This window comes from Python bivittatus, unplaced genomic scaffold (assembly GCF_059951505.1).
Source record: "Python bivittatus isolate LINGU-HERP-01145 unplaced genomic scaffold, Pbiv_v1 ctg000980_np1212, whole genome shotgun sequence".
Taxonomy (NCBI): Eukaryota; Metazoa; Chordata; class Lepidosauria; order Squamata; family Pythonidae; genus Python; species Python bivittatus.
Genome location: NW_028277125.1, coordinates 43,663,330 through 43,691,262, shown reverse-complemented (window position 1 = coordinate 43,691,262; position 27,933 = coordinate 43,663,330). Strand labels below are relative to the sequence as shown.

At 39.1% G+C, this 27,933-nt stretch overlaps 1 protein-coding gene across 1 annotated transcript in view; it reads left to right on the top strand.

The window, feature by feature from the left end:
* The first annotated feature begins 3,179 nt into the window (after positions 1 to 3,179).
* The window catches only part of R3HCC1L (R3H domain and coiled-coil containing 1 like), a 36,422-nt gene continuing 11,668 nt past the window's right edge, over positions 3,180 to 27,933 (top strand). Inside the window, exons 1-2 of the mRNA XM_007419909.3 lie at positions 3,180 to 3,240; positions 24,878 to 26,733. Coding sequence (XP_007419971.3) covers positions 24,892 to 26,733 — 1,842 coding nt within the window. The 5' untranslated portion in view covers positions 3,180 to 3,240; positions 24,878 to 24,891. The remainder of the gene's footprint in view (positions 3,241 to 24,877; positions 26,734 to 27,933) is intronic.

Below are 27,933 nucleotides of genomic sequence, written 5' to 3'. Positions count from 1 at the left end.
CCAACCATGACTTTTTGGTCCTTCCCTTCTTCTCAACTCATTTACTTTTCCTTCATATATTTCTTCTGAGATTCATTTGCCATTCCATTTCTTTACATGACCAAATCACCTCAACGTACTTTTGGCCTGGTTATTTACTTTTGTATTCAATCCACATTCATTCAGCACCCATTCATTCTTGATTCTATATCTTCTTGTTTTATCACACATTCTTCTTCAGTACTCAATTCCCACTGCATCCATCTTCCATTTATATTTCTCCTGACATACCAACTCTCTATATAATGAGAGGGAAGTGGGAAGAAGCACACTCTAATACACAGCTATTTTTGCTTCTTTCAACAAACTTTCTTTCCTTGCAACAGACTGTGTAGTACTCACTATCTTTCTATATTTCTATCAGCATTTTCACTTCTCAAAATCCATTCTTAGTAAGTATTCTACCAATTCATCTACTTGCTCATGTTTTTTTGCCATCCATATATAACTTGCAATTGTATTTTTCAGATCCGTACTCCTTGTTGCATCATACAATCTATTCAAACTTTGCTGCAAATAATTTGGATTCTCATATGGCATCATCTGCATACAAAAATATGTACATGTTCATGTCCCTAACAGTACACCTCTAACATTATCACAAACATTCCTTATACATTTATCCATAAATACATTAAACAACCAAGGGGCATAATCTTGTCTTACCACCTGCTTAGTGCTCTACCATTCACTAAGCATCCCATGTATTCTGATGCATACTTTACTTCCATCATATACTGTCCTTATCATGTTCAGCAACCAACCTTCAGCTCCATATTTTATGCAAATGGTCTACAATTCAAGTCCATTCACTTTATCAACAAAGTGTAAAATAAATGTTGTTTCTCACATAGATATCTCACACAAACAGTCCAAAAAGAGAATATGATGACGAATATCTAAAAAAGGAGTTTCAATGGGATGTAGATCCATTCAATCCACAGCTCTTCACCATTCAAAGATTTCTACTGAAGAATATTCTTGATCAGCAAGTTGTTCTAAGAATTGTTAATATACCATAGTGTACATAAAATTATTCAAGTGGTAAATAAATTCTTAATCCTGGCTTTTAAAAATTGATATAAAATTTAGTTTTAAAAAGGCATCAAAGTGCTGTGAATGGGAAATCATACACAAATGTAACCAAAATTATTTTCTTGCTTGCCAAAAAAATTTAAAGGCTTGCAGAAAGTTTGAGAAACACTGCTCTAACCTATCAAGATAATTTGAATTTTATTTCTGCTTTACAGGGTACTAGCAATCTTGCCCAATTAGGGTCAAACACTAATGTGATAAGCAATCTGTCTACAACTTCATCCAAGTCATTAAAAATGGTGAAGAGTGTAAGATGCAGGACTGAACTATGTGGCACCGCATTCCAGTTTGATGAGGATTCATTGATTAATATCTTTGAGTGTAATTTTTCAGCCAGATATGCATCCACTTAGATCACAGAATCAGAATTGGGAGGGATTATTTTGGCCACTAAGTCCAACTCTGTTTAATGAGAGAGTATGATATGAGGGTACATATTATATAAATTAAAACATCTTCAACAGATGGCTATATAATTTTGTGTCAATACTTCCAATGAAGAAAAGCTCATAACTTCTTTGGAAAATTGGTTCCACTGTTGACCTGTCCTTATACTGTAGTTAGGAAGTTTTCCTAACATTTAAAAAATGTTATTTAGAATTTTCCTTTCTTTTAGTAAAGAGCAAACAAAAGTAAGGACTAAAGATTTACATTGGAAGCATAATGTATAATATAAAATCATAATCAATATCACTAAAAATACTTCCAGATGCTTGATGAACAATTTGCTCTTGTTCATACTTAAGATTCAAAGTTATGTCTCAAAATCACAAAGTTAAGCTGTATATCAATCTCAGTGTAAAGTGGATTAACCAAATGTCCTTCAATAACTTGAGATACCTCAAAAGATATATTAGACAAAAGCATATTTGTTCCACTCATTTGAAAGTACTGAGACAAACAATAAGAGTACATTGAGAGCTTATTAGTATAGATTGGCTCAACAAAACATAGCTATTATGCTGTTTTAAGTTCTAGCAGAAAGGTGCAAGTTCATCTATATTCCATGACACAAGTCATCCAGTAATCAATGGGAAGAACACAGGTGAAGCTTGGATAGATCAGCACCCTCCTGTTCATTTTCCTTAAGAATCAGTGCTCTGGGGCATACTGCATTTGATCCTGAAGATAATGTGAGTTTCTTAAAGAAAGAAAATGCAGGGGAATATAAGAGGGGATGGAAGCAATTTATAACTTTAACCTCAATAAATCTGTTGAGTATTTGAACAGCTTGTGGTACTGAATTCTACAGTTTGACTTGGTTCAAGCATTAGGAGAAAGAGAACATGTAATGTTCATTTCAGAATGGGAGGCAAGGTATTTTTTTCCTATATCAGACTGCTGAACAAAAAATTACATTTATATCAATGCTCCCATCCTAATTTATTGAAGTCATCTAGATCTTGAAGGGCTCAGAGGTTATCTTCTCCCCACTAGCTGCCCACAGAAATGGAGGCAAGCTTCTGGGGAATTGCTCTGTGAAAGGACAAATAAAGGGAAGAGCACTAAGTATGTGAAAAATGTATTTTCCATTTCACACAGGTCATACAATGGATGGGGAGATAAGGTGAGCTATTCCAGAGTGTGGTGTTGGCATCCATGCTTCCATCAAATTTTCTCAAAATTAGAATATGTCTGCAGATACATACTGTATTTAGAATGTGGCACTTTATCACTGCTAAGTAAGTGGGTGTTTTCCTTCCAATTCAGTAACTAAAAAATATAGTTGAGCACGTGCAGAACAGAGAGCTTCTATTCTCACCACTAAGTAACATTGGTAAGATTCAAGAGGAAAGTAGCCTGTAAGCTTTAAGCAGTCACAGAGCTCGAGTCTTCAACAAGGTTAGATTATGTCCCATGTTCACTGGATGAACGTAGCAGACTATGCAAATCTAAAAGAAGAATTTCTTACGTGGCGTAATTACGTCTGTTCTTAGGACAACTAGATCGGGAGAAGATGTTTGAAGGTCCGCTAAATTAAGAGGGTGACTTACTATACTACATTTCCCAGACGCCCTTGCGGAGAGGACGTATTAAACTGGATAGGGGCGGACGGAACTAGTGAAGGCGGAAGCAGCTATGGTGGAGTGATCGTGTTTGTGCTTGGTAACTGTTTCTGTTCTCCCCTTCCCGTGTTGGGTCTTTGCAGATGTTTCTCTTCTTTTGCCTTCCATCCTCGTCCCCTCATTTTCTGGGCGACGAAGGGGGTCCTTAATGCCGTTTTCTTCCTTTTCGCTTGCTTCCCTTCCCCTCTGCCCACGAAGTGATAGTTGGTGCTTCCCACCAATTCTGATCGCTCTTCTTGGGCTGGTGATTATTACCGGTACAGTAGTTCATATTCAAGCAACAGGTGGGCAGCAATTGATTTTTGGGAAGAAAGACGCTATATAATTTTGTAATATAGAAAATTAAGGTTCGTTAATGCTGTATAATCATGTCATAAATCTGTCTCAGTTTGCCCAAACTCCGCACAACCCTGTTCTGTAATTCAATCTAAAGTACATTAAGTGGTGCGGATTTGTTGTATTTGGGGGGAAAAAATGCAGCATTCCGTGCAATAAATGTACATTAAAAAAAAAAACCGTTTAGTATCTTTAACTCAGTGTTGTTGCGAGATTATTCCATTTTTCCATGTCCCTGGGAACGTACATCCTTTTCCTTCAAACCTCTTAAACACTTCTTTTGAAAAATGCAGTTTTGAATGGAAATTGGATAATGCCTGCGTCGTCACTAACAGTACAGGGTGCACTTCTCTAATGCCAATGCTGTTTTACAGGGCAGTCTTAAATGTTTTTGTTACATATTTTTATGACAAACTTCAAGAGGACTAATATAGGATTGAGAAATACTTGTCTAAAGGTGGCTGGCTGAATCACCTCATCCATACATTTACATTGCTTTGGTTCTTTCTTTTAAAACAATTAACAAATTATTCTCTTCCTTCCCACTTTCAGTAACAGAACTAAAGCTCTAATCATGTGCATAATTACATGTAAGTTAACTGAGAAGGCACTAGGGTTTGATCCTGTGAAGAAGTCTGCTTTCCACTTGAGAAATGTTGCATTGCTTGTCAGCCTGCGTGAAGTAGTAAAAAAAACAAGTATGTTTGAGGGAGAATGCTGAAATACAAAGAACTCTTAAATATGTCTTTTATTAGTGCTTCAGGTTTTTAGGGATGAATCCTGACACTCTGATCTCATTTCAAGGCTATTATCTGGCCCAGATTAGCTCTTCACTGTTACAGCTTAAAATATAAAAAATAAAAAAGTATCAATATTTAAAGCTGTAACAGTGAAGAGCTAATTTGGGCCAGATAATCAGTTGTATTTATAACAGTTTCTCTCTAGGAAGCTTTCAGAGTATTAATGCACAATATTAATATACTTTAGTACATTCTAGTGCTTTTGGTTGCCAAAAGAACCTTGCAAATACCAACCTGTACAAGAGCTAGAGAGAAAATGGATTTTCTTATGGTTCAAGGATAAGGCTTCAGTTTTTAAAATTTGATGAACTTTTAACTTTCCAAGGTTTGAAGGCTTGGGTGAAGTAATGTACACATAAAACCCAAGATATACAGTTCAGACTCAAAGACACCATTAACATGAGAAGCTTAAGACTCTTAAAACGTATTCCTGTTTTTTTCATTTATTGCAGATATTCAAGTGCTAGTGAGTTTTTAATTAATAAGTCCAAAAGCTGTAAACAACATGTGATGTTAAAATACAAATTTAAGAATTTTACATTGCACATTTTAAAAATTAATTACATTAGAAGATCATGTACAGTTTATTAAAAATGAGATTTTTCTGCAATGTTTTATAAATAGTTTGTAGAATCATAGAGCCTAACTCCCTGCTCAGTGCAGATATTCAAGGTAAAACTTACAGATGGTTGTCTACCCTCTGTTTGAATACAGTCAGTGACAAGAAGCCTTCCACCTCAATCTGCATTTACTATTAGGAAGTGTTTTCCAACTAACACTGTCAGAATTTGCCTTCCTGTAACTTAAATCCATTATTCTGTGTCCTGTACCCTAATTAAGAGAAAACAGATTTAATCTTCAACATGACACCCTTTCAGGTACTTCAAAGCTACTGTCCTATTCTTTCTGTTAACTTTTTCTCAGGACTAAATGTACTGTGCTCATTCAGTGTCTTTTATAGAAGTTAATTTCTATTCCCCTGACCATCTTCATTGACATTCTGTGAACCCAGTCCAGTTTTTTTGAATCCCTGTTAAAGATCAATGCTCAGAACTAGACACAGTACTTCATGGTGGAGTCTGACCAGAAAAGTACTATTACTTTCCATAACTTGGACAATATATTATTCATGATGCAGCCTAAAATTGCACTTAACTTTTTGTAGTCTCATCACACTGTTTGCTTATATTCTATTTGCAATCAACTACTATTTCAGTTTTTTTCACAAGTATCAAGCTATTCCCCATATCGTGTATCTATGCATTTGATTTTTGTTTTCTAAATGAAAAAACTTTGCTCATGTCTCTGTTAAATTTTATTCAGTTAATTTCAGCTAATTTCTCTAACCTATTAAGCTCAATTTCAATTTTATTTCTGTGTTCTGGGGAACTAGCTATCTCACCCAGTTTTAACATTTGATAAATATATCTTCCATCTCTTCATCCATGTCATTAATAAAAATATTAAAAAGTATAAAACCCAGGATTGATAAATGTGACACCCCATTTGATATCTCTCTTCAATTTGGTGAGCATCTTTTTGAGTATGATTTTTGAACCAGCTATGTTCCCATTTAATTGTGATGCTATCCAGCCCACACTTAAATACTGATCAAATGCATTACAGAAGTCAAGATATATTATGTCCATAGCATTCCCACAATCTGTTAAGGAAGTTATCCACTCAAAAATAAGATAAGGTTAACCTGGAAAGGTCTGTAATTACCACATTGATCTGTAAGAACTTTGGAAGCAATCTCTTTATGATCTGTCTTAGAACCTTCTTAGTATCAATGTCAGACTGGCTGGGCTGTAGTTTGCTGGATTTTTCTTTCAACAAATATTAGAAAAAACTGAACTCTTCCATAATTGTGAATTCTTGCCACTTTGAAAGAGTCGCAGTTTGCTTTTGAAAGGCATCATGCACGTCTTCTTGGTTGGATGACCAATGGCAGACATCAACAGTATTGCTTTTATTTATTCCTCCAGATATTTTAACTTAAGATACTCTCTGCAGCATTGTTAAGTTGATTTATTTAGATTTCTGAGCAGGAGTTGATATTTTTAACATACAGTGCAAGTCTTCCCCCCATTCTATTGTTTCTGTTCCTTTTGAACATATTGTTTCCTTTAGTGCTCTGTTCCAGTTGGGAGTCATCCCACCAGGTCTTCATTAAAATTATTAAAACATATTTGTCTTTCTGTACCAAAAATTCATACTCATCTTGTCTATATCCTATATTTTTATAGGATTAGTGTATAGTCAGTTAGGGTTATGATCTTTTTGAGCCAATGTTCTTTCTGACATTTATTTGAATTGAGGCCCCATTTCAGCAACACTCCCACTTTCTATAGTGCATTTTTTCCAGTTCTTACTTTTGTTTCTGTCCCCCATAGGATTCAGTTTAAAACTGTCCTAATCAAGCTTACCGTGCTTTAGCCAAACACTCTTTGGAGATACGCAACCTCTCTCATGACAGTGGTCCATCATCTAGATCACTGAGACCATGGTCCTGGAAACCAAACCTCTCTCATTGACTCAATTTGTGTAGCCAGTTATTGAATTGCAGTATTTTTCTTTCCCTCTTTAGCCCTTTTCCATAAACTAGAAGAATAGATAAGAATACCACCTGATCTCCCAGAGCCTTGATTTTTGTTCCAGGGTTTTCAAAGCCATTCTTTGCAGTGTTATTTGTCCCCACGTGTATTATCAGAAAAAATAATTGTTGTTGGACCTGGTAGATCTTGGAAGTTGTCTGTCACATTCCTGATTCTTACTCGAGGAAGACAGCACACTTCACAGGTTGATGGGTCCAGTTGGCATATATATGTTTCAGTTACTCATTGTGCTGACTCTTCTCTTTGTCTTTTTACAGGACACAGTTGCATCCTCTCTGCCTTTAGGGTTCCACCATCCTGTCTCCCATTCTTCAGTGTCTTTTCTTTTTCAGCTGTTTCATCTGCAAGAGCTAGAAAATGGTTTCTGAGTTCCAGCAAGCAGTACATCTTTTACATCTCTTGCTGTTGCTCTGATCCATTGAGGTTACTCCTCTGTTTGACTGTCTTCTTCATGGAGACTTGTTTCCACTGCCAGTTTCTGTTGTAGCCTTTGAATTCATAAATCCTTGATTTCTCATCAGCTGAAATGTAGCCATTTGCTGCTCCTTTTCTTTGACATTTCCTTCAACGACTGCTACAAGTTTGCATTTATTGTTAATATTAAATATTATCCCTTTTTTGCTCTGTTTCCTGTTACATAATTAATACATATTTTAATATGACTATATACCCTGTTAACAAGTAAAATTACACCTCTCTTGCATCTAGCAGTCCACTAGTTTGATACCACTGAAATCATGTCCCAGTGAAAAGGCATTCTGTAGCTGTGATGAAAGGATCAAAAGTGCCTGCTTATCCTTTAGTTGTGTTGTTTAATGGATAGATACTAAAGAATCTTGGATAATTTGCAATAATGCATAGGAATACAATATACATAACACCTTGCAAATGTGTGCTCAATTTTTAAAGGCTTTATAAGTCAGTCTCAAACAGTATTTATAACCAATAAACATGTAATATCACCTAATTCAGTTTTACCTGAATCTTCTAAACAGCATTCAGGAACAAAAACATGTACCGTGCATTGCCTGAGCCAAGCCCAGTTGTCTTTATTTTTAGTCAAGTGATATTTGATTGCATTTGTTATAACCACCACTTTTCCATTCTGTTTAAGTACACATACACACTTTGGATTCACTGGATAAATGCATTTTGTATAAGAAAGATAAATAAGATTCTCTCTCCACATTTTGGCGTGCTATTTCCTCAGCCTTGTCTGTTCCATTTTGTGTGGGATGTGAAAGGAGCATCTATGATCAGCTGCTGCAATATATTAGATGTAATGAACTGGTGTTGAAAATTCTTGTTATTTTACAAATTCTTCTTTTCACATGTTCTAATGGGAAAAGGGGTTGTTTATTTATTTATATATATATCAAATTTGTCACCGTCCATCTCATTAAAAAACGACTGGGCGGTTTACAGAGACAACCTAGTAATATAGTAATTTGGAAAATTCCATACTTTTCTTTTTCTTTCCTCCTAACATTTATGAAACAATCCCAAATATGAATTGTTACTCCATTACAGGGAAGAAAAGTTTCTTATAGGTCACAAGCCATCCCTATGTGGCTGTTAGAGAAAAGGGATACAAGATGTTTAGTATAAGATTATATGAACTAATTAAGCTGTTTATACATTGCATTTTTAGGATTAAATCATTCCAAAGTGATGTGCAGTACATGGAATGAATGAAACAGTGATATCTTAGACAGTTGCATAAATATTCAGAAGCAATTATATGAAGAAACTGCTTTCACATGTAAAGCCATCCTAAGAAAGGGAGCAATAAAATGTTAAGCATTGAGTGTTCTCCTAGTCCTCTACTAAAAGGCCCTGACAGAAAGGCATTCCACAATGGGCAATGCCAGTAAAATTGTCCTGGCTTTTTGTGTTTGAACAGAACTGACTTTACCAATGGATTTACCAGCACTGATTACAGGCAAAAATGTACAGGTGAAGGCAGTGTCAGTTAAGGATATCTTGGTGTCAAATGGATAGTGCTTAATACCAGCAAATTAGGCCCTGTAATGTGCTTTTTTGCATAACTGGTGCAAACGGTATGTTACCAAAAATTTTCAGAGAGATCACATGGTCCCACATTGTTAATCCTGTCCTGGTTTAAGATACCACTTTGTCTGGGACAGTATCAAACTCTTATCACTGCTTATGCAGGTTGCACTTATAAAATAATTTATATTCCACCCCTTTAATGCTTGAAGACCATTCAGTGTGCCCTAAAGCAATTAAAAAAATGATTAAATATTATAGCATTCTGTAAAAGCAACAAGATGGATAAGCAAACCCCATCTAATAGAACATTATTTGTAGGACAAAATAAATGGTGACTGGAATAAAGTTTTGGCAGGATGTAGAGGGCTTTCTTTGAGTTCTTGTAATGCTTTATTGCTGCCCTCAGAATCTGGGGGCTGATGCTGCATTTGGGGAGGATCACTAGTGCCTACCATCCAGTAAGTCTTTTTCCTGTGCATATTGGTCTGGAAAAATTTATGTGGGCAGCAGCTGTAGTCTTCTGGGTACGATGGATGAACCACAGTAACTGCTGGGACTTTATTGAATTACAAAGAGATTCTATTTATCAGAGCCCCTGCAGGAGGGAAGTGATATGGTGTCCCTTGCTAATGCTGTGCTGCACCTCCCTCCTCTCTTGGCAAACTTGAGGTCCCAGGCACTCGATGCCTCATAAAACATATATCCCTTCATTTCCAGCCTCCGGGCAGCGTTTTTCACTGTCTCCTGCCAGCAAATGTCATAACTGCTGTTCTTCATCATGGTGTTTCAGTTTCCTTGCCTATGCACATATTGCTGATAGTGACCAGTTGTATGATGGGTCACTTTGGGCAAGAACAGCATTTGTCCTCGGTGTTAGAGGTGTAGAGGAGTCGGGGCAGGATTAGGAGCAAAATGGTAGCTTTACCTGAAAATTGCACCAGCAGCATATGATCCAGGTGACCCAGTCAACCAAGGAGTAGCCATTTTTGAAGCCATTCCAGCTACTGCAGAGGAAGATGGAGCCTGATACTTTACAGTTGTTAGCTTTTCCTCTCTGAAGAGGGGGAAAAAATAATCTGCAAAATCCAGATTGGTGACCATATTACAGCAGATAGCTCTGGGGAAGGGGGCTTATCTAGCCCTACCCCTTTCTTCCAGATTTCTATCCCCCCCCCCCCACGTAATTGTGGAGGGAAGATTTGAAATGTAAAAAGTACACAGAGTCCGACTTCCTAGAGAAGACTTTTTTTTTGTGGGACTACTTGAGGACTTTGTCATCATATTAGCAGCTAGGGAGAATTAGTTTGGGACTAAAATTAGCTCTGTCCTTGCCACTGACTGAGCTATGTAATCATATGTCGCATTATATGCACCTACATGCATCAGTCATACAAACAGCCATTCAGTCTTCAGTAGGGGAAATCACATGCTTAGAGAAAGATATGAGAGCAGGAAGATTTTGGAGAATGTGAAGTGGCAGAAGGAAGTTAAGAAATATGTATTTTCAGTTTTCTGCTACATTTTTATAAATAGGTTTCTTTGAATTCCAATTATTGAGAAAAGACTAAAGGATTTGTTTTCTGAGGGTGTACTACCAGGATTTAACAAGCTGAAAGCAGAGAGAACTTTCTTTTGATTTTATGGATATAAATCGTTTTCATGAGTGTTAATACTGAGGAGAGGACAGCTATGCAGTTATTTAGCCTCTTGCTCTAAAGCTTGTTAGTTTTTCTGCAAGCTCTTCCACTGATTATATTGTTTGTCCTGTTTGAGGCCTAATGTGATGCAGTTTAGGCTTATAGTTTTGATAGGTTTATACAGACCTTCTCCACAAAGAGGCTTCTTCCTGGTGTAGTGGAGGCACCTTGATTGTGGAATTCCACTCAGAACTGAATTGAAGGAATGGAAATCAGAGAGTGTTGTTTATTGATTCCTAGAGGGTCATCTGTTTAGGGGGAGATCAATGCTGCTTCCTTTTGCCTCTACCTATTTTACCCCCCTATCGTATCCCCTTTTCCCAGTTCCAGCCAGGGTGCTTTGGGCAACCTGATCTTGCTGATCATGGATGCGTCCTGTCTGCTATTCCCCCTTCCTCTGGGGCGTGATATTTCTGCAGTCTGAAATAGTAGCAGCTCTTTCATCATTGTCAGCTCATCTCCAATTTGCTCTCATCCTTTCCAGGTTTCTGTCCCTGTTCAGTGTCTGCATTTCCTGTCTCTCCACAAGCTATGCCTTGCCTGCCTGAATTGTATTTTATTTCTAGCTTCACTCACTTCCTTTGAATTATTTTCTTGTTCTCTCAGTTCTTTGTGCAAATTCCCCTTTAGTATCATCTGCAAATGTAATTGCCAGGCACTTGGAAATTAAAATTTGGGAAACTTTCCTTGAAGATCAGTGGCATTGAATTTTAATGCTGTTTTTTCCTCAACATCATTTGATGGCAATTTCTGATAGCAATTTCCTGATCATAGACAATCCCATCACTGTCTAGATGAATGCAGCCTTATATTCTTATATTCACTTTCCGTGGTCTCGCTTTTTCTTTATAGGACTGCTAGGCTTGGCAGGAGACTTTCCAACTTACATAGTTACTACTGCTGGAAATCAGACCACATTTGTGGGCAAGCTGCCACAAAATAACCAAAAAGAGGGAGATAGTCAACAAGATAACCTGCCCTTTGCTAAGCCTTCCTCACCAAATGTCTTTTAAACATTAATTATTCAGGATTGATATATTAATTAGTTAAACCTCCCAGATAGTCTGGGATGCTTGTGGTTGTGAGTGGCTAGTTTTAGTAGCATGCACATATATGGCTGTATTTTCTCCAGGCCATTCCTCTCATCTTTTTCCCCCCCTTTTCAAGACAGATTTAAATAATCTTATTCCTATTGGACTCCTTGTTAATTTCATCTCTCTTGTTATTTATTGATGTGCTCTCTAGCAGGGCTTCTGCCCTTGATATATCTATACAATCCTGCCTAATTCCCTTAGTCCTTTGGTCAGACATTAATTCACTTTTTTTCTTTGTTGCTTTGTCTTTTTCTTGCAAGTTTAAAAGAATATCATTGACTCCAAGCCTCCTCCTGGTATTGAACTGGTGTTAGTAACCGTGCTTAGTTCAAGGAATCTGAAATGGAAGAAAATGAACTGTTTCCTCTGTTGTGTCTTCTTATTTTTTAAAAAAGTGTTATCTTTGCAGGCTTGGGATTGTCTTGTGAAGTGTGGTTGATTCCTTGCTCTTTGTGTAAGTCTTAGTATTCCACTAGGGAGAAAAACATTGAGTGAAAGGGGCTTTTCCCCCCCAAAAAGGGGCTGTAGAATTAGATATCCTTAGTTACTGAACTGGGGAAGGGGTCATTGGTCAAATAGATATGAATGAATGGCTCTAAAAGATGAAGGAGGATTAGGGCAAGGGTGGGATGTGGATCTCTTGCTATCCAGCTGGCTGGATTCAAAGCTACTTACTGGCTTATGACAAATGTTACAAGCATGCTTAAGGTGCAGTTAAGGTGCAGAGGAGCATGGTAGAGCCCCAGGCAATATTTTCTGCTTTTTGGTGTGCAGGTTGCTTCTTAAAGGAAACCAGCTTGGTCTTCCTGCTCATGAGAATCTTTATATTCTCTTGCTCCAACAGCAAATTATGACAATGTATAAGCTTCCTTCTGACCACTGTGTGAGGGCTCATGCAAAGATTATAATCGTACTACAGAAAGATAGATTGAATTCAAGTCAATTTAACTTCTCAAGAAGAATAGAAAGTGGTTGTAATGGTTTAGACGTCTGAGTTACCATTGTAGTTTATGCAAGAGAGATGCTAGAGGTCAGATTCATTGTATGGTGATGGATACAAAATTTGGATGCAGTTCCAAGTTCCAAATCAGCTACTAAAATTTACATATAAGTGGCTTTGCAGATTAGCATTAAGTTCTGAGGAAAGTGACTTTAATGACAATTCAGAATAAAGTTTCTCTCCTGTACAGCAAGGGTGAAGAACTCATGACTCTCTAGAAGTTTGATTATAATTCATATTGTTCCCCACAACTGCTTATGCTGACTGTGGCTGATTTGTTGGAGTCTAACAAAGAAGGAAGAGTCACAAGTTCTCTCCTCCTACAGTACAGCAATGTAGACCCCAGCACCAGGAATATTATCTATGCATGCAGCTCCCAAAGTACCTGTGCAATGGCATATAACTGGCCTTTTTTTTTAAGTTTCAGGGTTAAAACCACACCCCCACCTCCTAAATTGGAACATGTTTTACTGTTTCAGATGATTTAGAGGTGAAAATATATCGTAAGGCAACTATTTTGCCTCTTAGCAACTCACAAGTCCCACCTCCTGAAGTAGTTGAACATGGTGCTCCCCACTCCTAAAACATCTAGACACCCACCCACCTCCGACTTCCAAGGCCCCTGGGCGGTCAAACAATTAAAGTGCAGAGCCTGGTTATAATGAGTTGCTTACTCTTGATGTAAAAGGCTCATTGTCCCAACTTCTGAAGTATAGCTGTTTGGAGAAGAATCCCTAATTTGCAGGAGATGAGGGATTATGTATCTGTCTCTGGGAGGGAATGTAGGACTTGCCCATTTGAGCTATATATATAATTGAGAACAATAGAGACATTTGGGAGAGGTGCAGTCCAGGTCATATTGTACCCCTTTAGTGTACAGAAAGGGTCCCAGAGAAAAAGACTGCAGACGGACTGTGGATTTCTGTTGGCAAGGTGCTTCTGTTGATGCTCTGCAGAGAGGGAGAGACACTCTTGTCATGTGCCTGGAGACTAAATGAGTAGACCATTCCAAAGGGGTTTCTAATTCAAGTTGTTTGGAGTCTCCTTGCACCTCTCTCTTGTTATTAATATTATTATTTTGTAAGAAGTGCCAGTTCTACAGGAGGCCATAAAGAATGACATTGTGCAGGTATGAGTGCTAAATGACACATGGTGCTGTCACACAAGGGCACTTCGCTGCTCCCTAAGCACCAATTGAGAGCTGTTCCCTTTGTGCAAAAGGAGTGGAGGCAGGTGGAGGCAGAGATGAGTTTTGGTCATTACCAACCCTGGGGAGGGTGGAAGCTGAATCCCTAGGGCCAGTAAGGAAGTTGGCATAGGCCCTACCTCCACAGTACTGTGGGGCAAAGATCTAGCACTCTTGTCAGGCCAAAGGGGTTGTTATTTCTCTCCTATGATCAAGGCTCTAAGGTAAATATGCTATTGATGGAGTTATGGATTGAGTGGAATCGGAAACCTCAAAGGCTAAAAATATAGTTTGCTGCCAGGAAGCAATACCGGCTGCTAGGAGCTCATGGGTGCCACTACAGCCTTTACTACTGGCAGCTGTGCTTGTGCAGTTATAAGAGAAGGGTTCTGTGCTCTTAGGATGCTCTAACATCTCACTTGTCTGTTTTCCCATAAAGGATGGGCACTTTACCCATAGCTAATTGCTGAAGCTGTTCCCTAAGGAACATAGTTCATGGAATGCCAGGTATGGCTGTCAAAACTAGAGCTCCAACAGGAATATATTCTAAAGTTGTCTATACAAAGAGCCCAATTGCAGTTATAGTAAAAAAAAAAAAAGGCAGAGTATATTTTGATGGATTGGTTTTTCTAGCACAGTTTGGGAATATTTTCCCCTCTCACCTGTTACCATCATCCTACTATAGCCATTCTGGGTTCTTGTTTCTCAGTTGGCTCCCTGTTTTGCACTTTTTTTTTAATCAGGCAGAGCAACATTTGGATCTGAGGACTGATTGCAAACATCTCTGTGACCATTTGTGACTGAGGGATTCCCAGATTTCATTTGCTGAAGGTCCTTTCCCATCCTTTTGTAGACATATCTAATGGAGATGAAAATGTAGAATATCTAAGTTGTGCTTTTCTTTGTAGATTCAGGTGCACATGAAAGAGTTGTTACCGCCTCACCCTAACTAGGTTTGCAGAAAATGCTAGGCTAGACTAAATTGGAGCTGAGTATCTTATAGTTGTTTGTCTTGTGCAAACCTAGTTATTATCTCACCATAGTATTGAACTTGGCATCACATTAAGCCATATTATGGTTTAATTTGGGAGAGGTCATAGCATTTTATGTAAATACAGCTGTTGTGTTTTTTTTAACCCAGGTTTAGGATTTAATATTTTGTGCACACCCAGCTCCTCAATTGTATACATTGCTAGAAAAGTGGTAATAAAGTAAAACAATGAAAGAAAGATAATAAATAAGGGGAGGGGAGGAGAGATACTTTTGGTGGGGGTGGGGAGATGGGTCCACAGAGGGATCTTTCAGACAAAGAAAGAGAAGCAAGAATAATGAAGGGGACAGAAGAAACACTGTGGACTTGGGGAAAAATAATATGGAGCCAAGGAACTTTATTTTGGGTCCAGAAAAAGTGGAGAAAGTGGTATAAGAGATGGAAAGAAAATGAGTGTGTGAGGGAGAAACTGCAAAAAGTTTTGAAACAGAAAAAAAGAGTAACAGAAAAAGTATGCTGCAGAGGGATCAAGGGCCATGTGCTGTGTGGTGGAGAAAGAAAATAAAAGCTAACATAGATGGCAAGAAATATTACCCTGCAGAGAAAGAAGAGAGCCTGCTGCACAATGCAGAGAGGAAGAAGGACCCAGTAGATAGTAAGTTAAAAACCATACACAGCTAAAATTGAAATCAAACATTTGTGTAGCACTTTGGCTTTATTAAGTAATTGAAAATGTTCATCAGAATAACCCGAGTATTAGGACTCTGCTCTAGAAGCTGGTGTCTACCTGGCCACTAGTCCCAGACGTTTACTTTTGGCTTGACAGCCTGCCTAGTTTGGAGTCTGCCTAGTCTGCTACATGGTTCCTTGTATAGTTTTTCAGTTTCTTTGCCTTGTAGTATAGATTAAGGGGCTTACTACAGAACTTAGAGAGCAAGTTAGAAGTTGTGTTGTTCAGCATAGTGTGAAAAGGAGACACGCCAAGGGACACTGATTCAATCCTCTGAGCATGAAATGGGTTGGTGCCGAGGCGTGGCGGGGGGGAGGGAAGGCATCTGATGGAGTGTGTAATAGACTGCGGATACAAGGGAGATAGAAGATCTTGAGAAATAAAATTTGTGAGCTGTACTTCCTCCTGTTCTCTTTGTTTTGCATCTTGTTCTAAAAAACAAAACAAAAACAAAATCTCTGCAGAGGATGATGCAGTAGTTAGGGCCAGTTAATCTTAAAACATCACAGAACAAGGCTCTTGAAGGAGTTCAGAACTGGATCAGACCAAAGGCACCTCTAGTCTTGTCTATTGTTTGCAGTTCCCAGACATAATCTCAGAGATGCATCACTTCTCCACTGTTTGTAGCTTATAGTAGCTGGCCAGTATCTTCTAAATCGCCTTTCCTCAATATTTTTTATTACTTCAGTCTTCTCAACCTGGCACCTTAGACATGTTAAATTATCTCTAGCTAGCACAGCCATTGGCCTAGCTATATTGTTTGAGAATTATCAGAATTTTAGTTATAAACATCTGGAACCTATATGGAGAAGGCTGGTCTAGTCTTTCAAAGCCAATTAATCCACTGACTGATCTTGTGACAGTGAATTCTATGTCTTAATAAAATGACGTGGTGTAAATAAAGAATTTATTTAGTGTGTTCTGATTCTGGGGCTAATTAATTTAATTATAATCAAATATGTCTATCTACTCTTTCCTCATCTCTGTAACTTTGAAACTCTTTAATTATATCCTTGCTTAAGCATTTTGTTTCAAAATTAAGTCTCATCAGTCATTTTTGTTGCTGTTCCGCAACTGTTCATTCCTGCAGTACCGTTTTTGCTATGTAACCCAGATAAACATCTTTGGCATAGTGTGAGTTGGGTTCCCTTTGAACCCTTGTATGAGAGAAATTGCATGCTTTACAGAGGAAACACACAGTTGGGTTCATATTGTGTAAATATGGTATGGTCTTGACAATAGAACTATAATGTAAGATGTGAATATTGTGTTACTCATGGGTATGTGTCTCAAAATCTGTAATTGGGTTAGATATCTGCACACAGAATAGTGATGCTCGCACCTTACATGGAATCACCAGCATCCTGGTAACCACTGCATTTGCTGTAGAAAGTATGGATCTTCTAAGGGTGGCAAGGAGAATCAGAGGTTGTTGGAAAGGCTGCAAATTCTGACAGCAAGAGAGGCTTAATAGAAAGTGTGACTGGCTGTGGCTTTTCAGACCGTGGCACAGTGCAAGTTGTGCTGCTTCATGATGACAAATTGTGGAAGGATTGTCTCAGCACAGATGAAGGATGGCTGAATAGCTGTCAGGGGAGGGAGGTGGAGTGGACACACAAATTGTTCTCAGGAAGGCTTATAATTTGCAGATCCAGTCTTGCTCAGCACAGGACTTGTTGCTTCAAGAGTCTGGAAACTTCTTTTCCTTAGGACTACATCCTCTGGGCCAACCTTTTCCAAGCCAGTGCCCTGCATTCAGGTTGGAATTGATTAGGATTGATTATGTACCATCAAGTCAGTGTGTCGACTCTTAGCAACCATATAGATTTTCTCCCTGACAATCTGTCCCTAACCTGGTCTTTCAGGTCTTCCAGCAGTGCACCCATCGCTGCTGTAACTTAGTCCCTCCACCTTACTGCTAGTTGTCCTCTTCTGTTCCCTTCCATCTATCCCAGCATTAGAGCCTTTTCTAAAGAGCTAAGTCTTCACATAATGTGTCCAAATCAAGTTGGAATACAGGTTCCATAAACTCCTGTAAAGATTGGTCATGTTAGCTTGGAACTTGGGAGACTGTAGTTCTGCACAAATGGAAGGCTCTTGACTGGGAAGTCTCCTCCAGATGATTAATTCATTTGGCCTCTTGGCCTCTTCATGCCTAGTCAATTAAGTCAGCATCATCTGATATGAAGGGCTTCATAAATATGGTACACACATCATCAGATGATGCAATGGTTTTAAGAATGACAGATTGGCAGTGAAGTCAGTACGTTTGAAAAGGTTTTTACATTTTCATTTTTTAAAAAATATCACAGCATTAAATTTTGGAAATGTTCCTGTGGTCTTGAGAAATTCTGGCCACATCCCTGTCTGCCTTCTGGAAGACCCTTAAAACCTAGTTTTTCTTTCAACCTTGGGGATCCCATAGTGAGCCTACAAGATGGTAATATGATGACAAATGATTGTTGTTCTCCCAGATTCTTGGTTTTTAAATGCTTTTTATTTATGCTTGTCTGTTTTATGGTTTTAATTATTAATATGTTTGTATACCGGCCAGAGTCACATTAGATTTATATAGATAAATCTAATAAATAAATGTTTGTTTGTTTGTTTTTGGTCAGTTCAGGCTGCCAGTTGGTTAACTCCAATTTAGGCAAGACAAACTATCCCTAAAATTGATTAAAACCTTGATACAGAACCAGAGATGTAAAATATGTACTGTGTTGACTTGAGTTTTTGTTTCCATGGTCCCCGATACTCATTTTTGAGCATTCGGATTCATTTAAGTCATATCTTTTTTTTATATCTATGATCATGGTCTAAAAAGCACTGAACAGAATCTGAGAACCTCTTTGTTTCAGCAACTGTGGTTGAAAGGAAGCATTGAAATCTGCAAATGTCAGCAGCTTTACAATAATAAATATCCCCAAATTTATTATGGCCATCATGCTTTTGGATTCTGACTGGCTTGAAATCAAGCTCAGTAAACTTCCAATTCTAAAAATTGCAATTATATTTTTAGAAGCCAAATTGCATAAAACCAGTTATACATCACACTAAGTGCGGGGTTGGCTGAGCAGTGAATATGATGACACACATTTGTGAGCAAATACAGCCAACAAGAATAACTTGTTGGTTATTCTGGTTTGGTTGTGTTCTGTTTCTTTTGAATACAGGATATTACAGTCCCATATTCTGATATGATAAGCTTGGCTAACCAAACAACAAATGGCTTGTTAGCTGCTTCACCCATGAGCAAGTATAGCTGGGTGAATAGGGTATGTTTATAGTTTATTATCATTTAAATGTATAACTGATATGAATTTCTAGGGCAAATATAAATTTTTAGGAACCAATGGGTTGGATCTTTACAATTTTGTCTGGAAGGCAACCATTAATTCGGCAGGCCTAACTCTGAAATAAATTATAGCATTCAAAGTGTACAAAGCTAATGATAGGCAACTTGGTTTTCTCAATGTGTTTTTAGACAACATCACCCGGAATTCCTTACTATTAACCTGACTAGCTGTGGTTGAGCTGCATTATATGAAACATCAGGAGGTTGCCTATTCCTGTTCTGTCTAAAGAGAAAAAGTGGTTTCATTGGAACTGGAGAAGAGCCACCACTGATAGGTATAAGAACAGATCTAAGCTGCATTTTGGGAAGTGCTTTAAGGAGGCTTCAGTAGGAAAAGGAAGTGGTAGAATCTTCTCTGGAGATTTGTAAGAGAAGGCTGAACAAATAAATGCCATGCATGGCAAGCTTCTCAAAGGATTGTTAATTGCAAGAGATTGATGCCTGAAGCATTATGTTGTTATGCTTCTCTGATTACTCTTATGGAAAGTAGGTTGAAGAAAAGCTCAGTGGGCTGTAGGGTTATAGTACTGTATAATCCTGGGAAATATGTGAAGGAAATGCAGGGATCTAGAGCTGATAAAAGTTTGGAGAGGAAGAATTAGAACTCTCTGGCCCTATCCATGAAAAACGTTAAGACTTTTAGTTAATTAATAATGTGATATTCAGCAAGACTCACATATGTATTCATTTTGCGGGCACATTGACAAGGGCATATTTTCAGCTTTCCCAACATCAGTCCAATTATCTTCACAGTCCTGCTAATTTTCTAGTAAATTGCTTATTGCTGCCTTCCCCAACCTTGCACCTCCCAGATACATTGGACTATAACTCCTCCTTCCTACCTGTCATAACGGTACTGACTATGAATGATGGAGGTGGTAACCTGACTTATCAAAGTTTAGACTGCCAGGTGAGGGAACACTTTTTTGTGGAATCATCAAAGAGACACTTGGAGAGCCTACTTGTTCTTGTTGTGCTCCTTGGAGTCCCAGTTTAACTTCTGCATTACTCTGTTTCCTTCTCAGGAAAAGCTGCTATTTACCTAGTGCTGATTTTACAGCTTCTTTTTATTGTAAAATTTGTGATGTGCTGCTCTACTTTATATTTGCTATACATAGGAAATTTGAAAAGTAATTATGAGCAGAGCTTTTGTTTGCTGCCATTAGTGTTGTTGCCATGAGATACCTTTGGAGCACCCAGTTTGTGGAACACAATTCCTCCTTCACAGTGGGTGTGACTATTCTGAAAGAAATAGATTATACTTTGTGCTGAAAAATGACTCCTTTGGGCTGAAGCTGTCTTAATGATACCTTCTCTTCTCACTGAGTCAATAAAGATGAAGGGGACCATTCTGTTGGTTAAATTAGCTTATTGGAGAATGGAAAAGATCCAGTGGTTCTATCTGCATCTTGGTTAGGAAACAATTTGTAGACTTTTAAAAATTTGCCATATATACCTTGGTTACTTAGAGCTTCAAATAAAGCATTTTGTTATGGGGATGCCTTCTAGTTCAAAAGATTGGCTAGACTCTACAGGAGGGCATGGATAGAACACATTGTCCTATATCTATGCTCTTTTCTAACCATGGCACTCTTTGATACAAGGTTTCTCCCCAGCAACACAGGCCAGCTTCATGTTTTTAACCATTTAGACGTTTAATAATTTACCTGTCTGTGGTAGATTGAAATGCAGCGTCAATAGGCACAAGGGTTGATCTAGTTGCCTTCTTTCTGTTCCCCTTGAGGGCATCTGCATGGCCAGGTGACACTGAGAGCCTTTTCTTAGTTCTTTTGCTGCAGGCCTTTTCTTCCAGACCCTGTGTCACCCCTTAAGTTATCCTGGGTGAGTTGAGTTGTGATTTTATTTCAAATCTAGGGTGGGGAGAAGAGAGAAGAAAGGAGCAGGGTGGAAAAGGTGAACACAGCCTCATGTACTGGAGGTGCTTCGGAAATGAGAATCTTGGATGAATTTCTGGCCCTATTGATTGGTATACAGTTTATACATCCTGACATTCATAATCTTGGTGTGCTGCTGATAGTCCAGATTAATGGGCCCAGGGGCTGTCCATCCGTCACTTCCCATTAATTACCAGAGAGGTGTTTTTCCAGTGATTTACCTGACAGCGGGCCATGATGAATACCCCTAAACCAAGTGGGCAGTGATTAATCATGTGGCCACACCCTTCTCCAACTCTTCCTTCGCCTTCACCACAGGACAGACCCTCAAGCCATCTGTCTCCATAAACGTGGCCTGATGCATATTTATAGGGACCTGGGGCCTGGCAGAGAGCAGCCTGACTGTTTGTGCCAAAGCTTGTGAAAAATAAATATCCCCTGGCAGAAGGGGGTTGCAAGTACCCAGGGTCTTAGTGTGGCAGTTAGGTTTCAACAGTGTGCAGTCTAGGGTTTAGAGTAAAAAATCGAGGGGGGTTGAACAGGAGGAAGCAAATATGGCTGTTTCAGCCTTGGAAGGGAATATGGGCTTGTGACAGGGGGACTGTGCCTTGCACTTATTCCTGGCCTTGAATCATGAGAAAGATTTTAAACTTAAAAATGAGGAGCCAAGAGTGCAAAGCTGTCCTCTCTACACTGCTCTAATTTGCTGCATGTGTAAATCTGGCCATTCATCTGTGGTTATTTCTCCATTTATAGAACGCAGGTAAGTTCCTTTCCTAAGCTGGAAGGAGGTTGACCGCTTGCTTCTAATATGTCTTGTAGCAGCTGCTCATACTGCCAATGGGATACATTCTCATTATGTTTCCATATCAATGAGGATTCCTGATAGAAGGCAAGTCTGTGCCCATGGCTTTTGCTTTTCTTTACATTTCCAATACATTGAGAATCGTCAGATCATTTGATATTAGGTGCCCTGCTGAAGCACATCAGAGTTCCTTGTTCTCTTCTTTGCTTGAACATGGGGTTGATCTACAGGAAATGCCAAACTGGCATTCTAATAGATAGCTGGCAAGTGAGCAAGATTCTGTGTGGGTATATACTTCATGATGGGTGCATTTCTAACATTTCTGGATGTTTCTGAACCTCTTAGTGCCATTTTAAGATGGTATGGCTGGGCTGAACTAAGATAGGCTTAGGCCACCACCACTTGTTTACTCTGAAAATTGTCAACAAAATGAGTGCAAGGGCAATTGTATTCTAGTTAATCTTGGTATCTGTCAGTCTTTCCAAGCAGCTAAACTAGCATTATATTATTAGCCCTTCCCTACTGGCCTGGCAGGCAGCAGGATACATGGCTTGAACACTGCAGTCCCACAGTGCCAGGTGACATCTTCTATGCTGCTGGACTTAGACAGTAAGTTCTCTAAAGGGCTCATTGTATTTCCAGCTCTTTCTTGGAGGACTGACTGGGTTGGGTTGGGAAACTTCCCCATTTTGACTAGATTATGGTGTTCACATAAGCAAGCCCTGTGCCATATAGGGGTTTATAGGTAATAATCCAGCACCTTGAATTGCTTAAACCAAAACAAAGCCAGGGTTTGGAGGTTAAAATGAATCTTCTCTTGCCCCACTATTTTCTGTGCTGTAATATTCACACAGTACACTTACCCCATCGTTGAACCAGTTAAGCTTGTTGTGTAAATATAGCCATCCTGCCATAAATCCTGTCTCGCTCAATAACTGTTGTTATGAGATACAGATAAATGCATAAAACTGAGCTCTTCATATGCCTGTGGTATGTTCGGTACAGTATCTTTGCTCTTGCCTTATTAATGTGTAAACCATTGTTTAATACCATATATGCTATATATTTTGGAACATGTGATGTGACATTTCATAGTCTTGAATCCTTTGCTTAAGGGGCTTAAATCTGTCCCTTAGGAGCCTGTCGGTTTAGGATATATATACCGTACTTCTTACATATCCATGGGAATCCAATTGCAAAAGAGAAAAGGGCACAGCAAAATCCCCTCCATGGCATTTGGAACGGGGGGGGGGGAGGGGAGGAGGGGAAGAGGAAGAGGAGAGGAGGGTGTACAAAGTAGTATTCTGAACCCTTTTTAAAGCGTAGTAGATATCCATTTCATTTCCATATAGAGGCAGCAAGGACAGAATGTGTTAGAGATTGGTGCTCTTTTTAGACCAACACAGCAACTGAAAGCTTAGATCTAGTCCTTCAGATGAAACAGGCAGGTGAGCCACAGAAGACTCCTTCTTCAACTCAAGACTTATATCTCATTCAGTTCTCTATATATTCCTAATACGTATCCTGCTTCCATAGCTTGTTTCCTGTTTTCCCCAGAGAGTGATGGATTCAATATTTTAGAAAATTTTGGGCAAGGAACTTCATTGCTTCTTTTTCAGAAATAGGAAAACAGGAAGTTGAATGTGTACCCGGCCTTCTATGTTGTAACTAGGCAGTATTGTCCACTCAAACTTAAGTGACTCTCTTGAGCAGAAGAGCAGAACCTTTTCCTATCACTTTCTGAATGCAAAGCATGTGGTCTATCACTGAGCTGCAGTCTGCCCCCTAGTCTCTTGGGCAGGGACATAAGCAAAAAACATAACAAGACAGGTTCTCTGTGTTGCTCCTGAACTTCTTGGGTGCTCTGTGCCATGCAGAAATTGGTAGACACTTCACTAGCCTTCTGACCCAGCAGAACATTACCGTATCACTCTCTAGAGATAATTCTGCTTCCCATTTTTAATTGTTCAGAAATTTATACAAACTTCTGAACTATAAAAACAATTCTCTTTAAATGTGCTAATCTGGCCAACCAGTAAATATATAACACATTTAAAATGTGATGGGGTAAATAGTGTCCTAGAGGAACTTGATCAAGAATTAGTTTGTTAGTTAACAGAAGAGAGACTTGACTGATTTTGATCCTGGACTTTTGCACATAATCTTTAAATAGAAAGAGAAACAAATTGCCAGTCCTGTAGGGTATAGGTTAATAAATCTGGGTTTTTTTAAAAAAGATTTTTTCTCCCACTCTAGAGTAAAGACACTGAATGATATTTGCAGCAGCTTGAGCCTTGAGGCTAGAGACTAGAATTACAATATAGAATAAAATTACATATCTATTTTATTTGTTGCTTCACCTATCCTAAACCATACTTATTCTGTGTAACTGTCTTATTCTCAAAATCTTTTTGGACAAAAGTATTCATGTGGATTTTAAGTAGAATATAGAAACTTTTGGTTTAGGATAGAGTTTGGGATATTGTGAAGATAGCTGAGCTTATGCCAAACACCACTGTGATTTGCTACAGGATAGTGCCAAAGCTGATAAAAATCCTTAGAGGAGCTTGATTAGAGTTTGAAGCAGCTGGGATTAGGGTACCAACTTGCAGGAGAGAGCAGGTTGAAGCTTACTTATACCAGTTTTTAAAAATAACAAGATATACTAGGATCCATCATATGAAAATGATATATATCTTTCTCTCTCTTTTTGTGCCTAGTGCAAAATTAATGTGGTTTTTTCAGGCATGATTATCCTCTTTTCTTGAGAGCAATATTAGAAAGTGTTTAGCAGTAGAGAGAGAAACCACAAAGGGGATCTGATGGCATCAAAATCTGATGCAAGGCCTATAAGAAATGCTCAAGTAGTTCATTGATCAAAAGAATAATCAAAATGCCAAAGCATTTAAGCAGTAGAGCTTTCTGTAGAGGAATGTCAGTTACTGATGCTGTTTTGTGTATAATGTCGTACATAACTAGCTGCTGCTTGACTCTCAGTTCTGCCTCTACCTTTCCCTTGTTTCAGTACATTTCTGTTTTTAAGTTGTACCACCTCAAATCTGCTCTGATGAATTCTATTTTAATTCCACATAATTTGTGCTACTGGGTTTATATAACTCTGATGCTGCACTGGACTGATTCCCCCTCTCTCTTACAGATATTGATAACACCATGCAGTCAGATACGGAAAAGACCAGGGTACGTCTTAAGAAACCGGACATGGTCCTGTATGTCCCAAGAGCAAGACGTGAGATGGCAGTCTCAAAAAGTGGTACTTCCCTGGCCACCAAATATGGGAGGGAGAGTCACTGCTCCACAGGGAAGGACAGCATTAAAGCATGTGAGACAGGACAAAGCCCTAAAGCTAGGAAAGGGCAGCTTCAGAATGATCAGGGAAGTGCTGGGTCTCCTAAGAAAGAGAGAAGAACTTTTTCCCAAGACTGGAGTCATAATGATGCATTCTGCCAAAGAAACCCAGGCACAAAGACTCAGGAAGAGAAGAGTCCACAGTTCCAACAGAAGACCAAATCACATCAATTGTTCCATTCCTCCAGCCTCCTGGACCCAACTCTTACTGGAGTGAGTGAAACAGAGACATGTGAATGCTGTACTATACGCTCTGCTGTCTCAATGGAGAGAATGGCAGATGTCCCACCAGAGGTTAGTAATATAGACAGCTCATGGAAAAATGAACATACATGTCCATCAGAAAGACAGGGCACTTTATCTTTGCCAAAGGCTCACCGCACTGGCAGGACCAAGCGGGCAGGAGTTCTCCCAGAAGAAGTAGGACTGGGTGAAGGTGGTATGCAGTACTCTAGCAGTAAAACACTCTTGGATCAAGAGCTAAGCGAAGATAGCAAGTTGCTTTGCAAGAGTAACACAACAAAGCCTTTAGGTAAAGGTGGTTCAGAATTGACTGGAATAAGTGCGAACAGTATATCTGAAAATGTAGGCAAGAGGATTCCAGGTAACATAGAAACATATAAGGATAACTCATCAATCTGTACAGAGGAGAGAAACTCTGATTCAACATATATAAGTAACAGTGGTTTGCTGGAGCACATTGATAAAAGCAATCTGTTTCCTATGGAGATAACTAATAGATGTAAATGTATAGAGCAGAGCAGTTCCAATCAAACAGCAATAAGTGACAAAAGCATCTTAGAATATGCTGTGGTAGAGCCAAAGGAAAGTAGTAGGGTTAAAGATGCAAAGGGGAGTGTTCCTACTTCAGCACAAGCAAGTGAGCATGGCAACAAGAATGAGAGTTGTGTCTCCCATCATTCAGTTAAACTTAGCTGTGATCAGGTTAGAGTGAGATCAGATAATTTGTCTACTTATAGTAGTGGGAACATTTTGATTCAGGCGGAGACACATAACCTAATGGAGAAAGGAGAGCAGTTCCCAGATAATTCAAGTGTGTCTATAAGTTCTAGTTGTTCAGATAGGACTTCTGGGAAGACAGATGATCTACCCAATTGTGTCTTTGAGGTAGCAGGGGATGAAATGTTACAGGCATGTGACAGTGAACATAAGAAGGAGAAAAGTCTGTTTCACGAGACTGGCCAGTATAAAGTTGACACATTTGAGGCAAAGGCTACACTGACAGCAGGGGAAAGCACTTTGGACTTGGTTGATCAGAGCACTGAGAGTAGAAGCAGTGTGGAACCAAGCAGTTCTTCCAAGGAGACTGCCAGCTGGTCGCTGAAGTGTGCCTCTGAGAAGATGGCATGTTGTCCAGGAAGCATATTGGAGAGAAGAGAAACCCCCTTAGCTGATAACTCTGTGGAAAAACCAAGTTTGGGGGAACTGGGTATAAGCTTGCAGTATCCCTTTGAAGACAAAGGAGGAGACCCACCCACAGATTGTGTACCAGCTAGTTTGGAAGAGACTACTAACACCAACGCAGGTCCTGCAAGTCACAGCAAGAGTGACAGCACGGCAGACGAGACCTGGGATGCCCTGTTTAATGATGATGGGGATTGCCTGGATCCACAGTTACTGGAGGGGGTGAGTATTCTGTGCTTTTTCCAGAGCTGAGGCAAGAGCTACATGCATGTTGGAGGCATGTGACACAGCCAATTTGAATCTAGTATATGTTTATATCAAAGCTGGCTCATTCTGGTCTCCTGTTGCCTTTTCCTGGAATATCAAGTCATAAACATTAAATATAGAATTCTCTGCTGAAAAATTCAGACCATGATGCTCAGAGGAATTCAAAATACATATATTTCATTTTGTCATTTGGTCTAATATTGTTTCTAAATCTTGTTTGTTTTTGTTTTCGCATTATCTGCATGTTCTTGGGAGGTGAAGGAGAGTCGATGCTATTAGAAAATGGCACACAGGGGTAGGAAAATTGGTAATTGACAGCACAGGAAGGAAAAAATCAGGAGTCCAATAGCACCATTTCTGACAAACAGACTTTATTAAAAGGCATACAGTCATGACTTTTAATAAAATTTGTTAGTTGGAAAAGGTGACTCCTGATTTTTTGCTACCATAGACCAATATGGCTCTCCTCCTGCAGTATCCACAAGAAGCAAAAGGAAACTGCAGAAATAATAAAAACTGCAAAGCTCCAACTATATCAGTGAAAATATACCCTATTTTCTGAACATTTAGTAGAGGCTGCCGATTTATATTATTCCTCCCACCCGCCGCCCATTAGGGCTAGTAGTTCACCCAGAAATGCCCTTATCAAGGATATGCACTAGAATAATACTGTCTGGGCTGTGTGTTTCCTGTTCTCTTTGATAATTTGCAGGGAGGATCATATATGGTCTGCAGTAGAAATTGGAAGAAAATTCTGCATTCTGTATGGCTAGCTTGTAGAACACTTTAGCACAAATGCTGGCAATGAAATCATTAAATAAAGAGAAGCAATGTGAATGATTATTTATAAATCCAACACCTGCAGCGGGCTGGGCTCCCTAACCCTTGCTAAAACTCAGCATGGCCAGGTTCTGGATTACAGTAAAGAAATATGCTCCATTGACAGTATATAAAATGCATGTGATCAAGCAGGCGGAAGTGTTGTGCACGGGGCCTGCGTTGCCATTGAGCAGCTCCGGCATGATGAACACCAGGCGTGGAGAGATGGACTGGGAAGCCTCGTGAAAATGGCAGTTTTTTAATTGGCTCTGGCTTGTTAGCATATTGGCCTGTAAGGATAGCGCTGAATGCTTGGTGGTGAGAAGCACAGCCTGG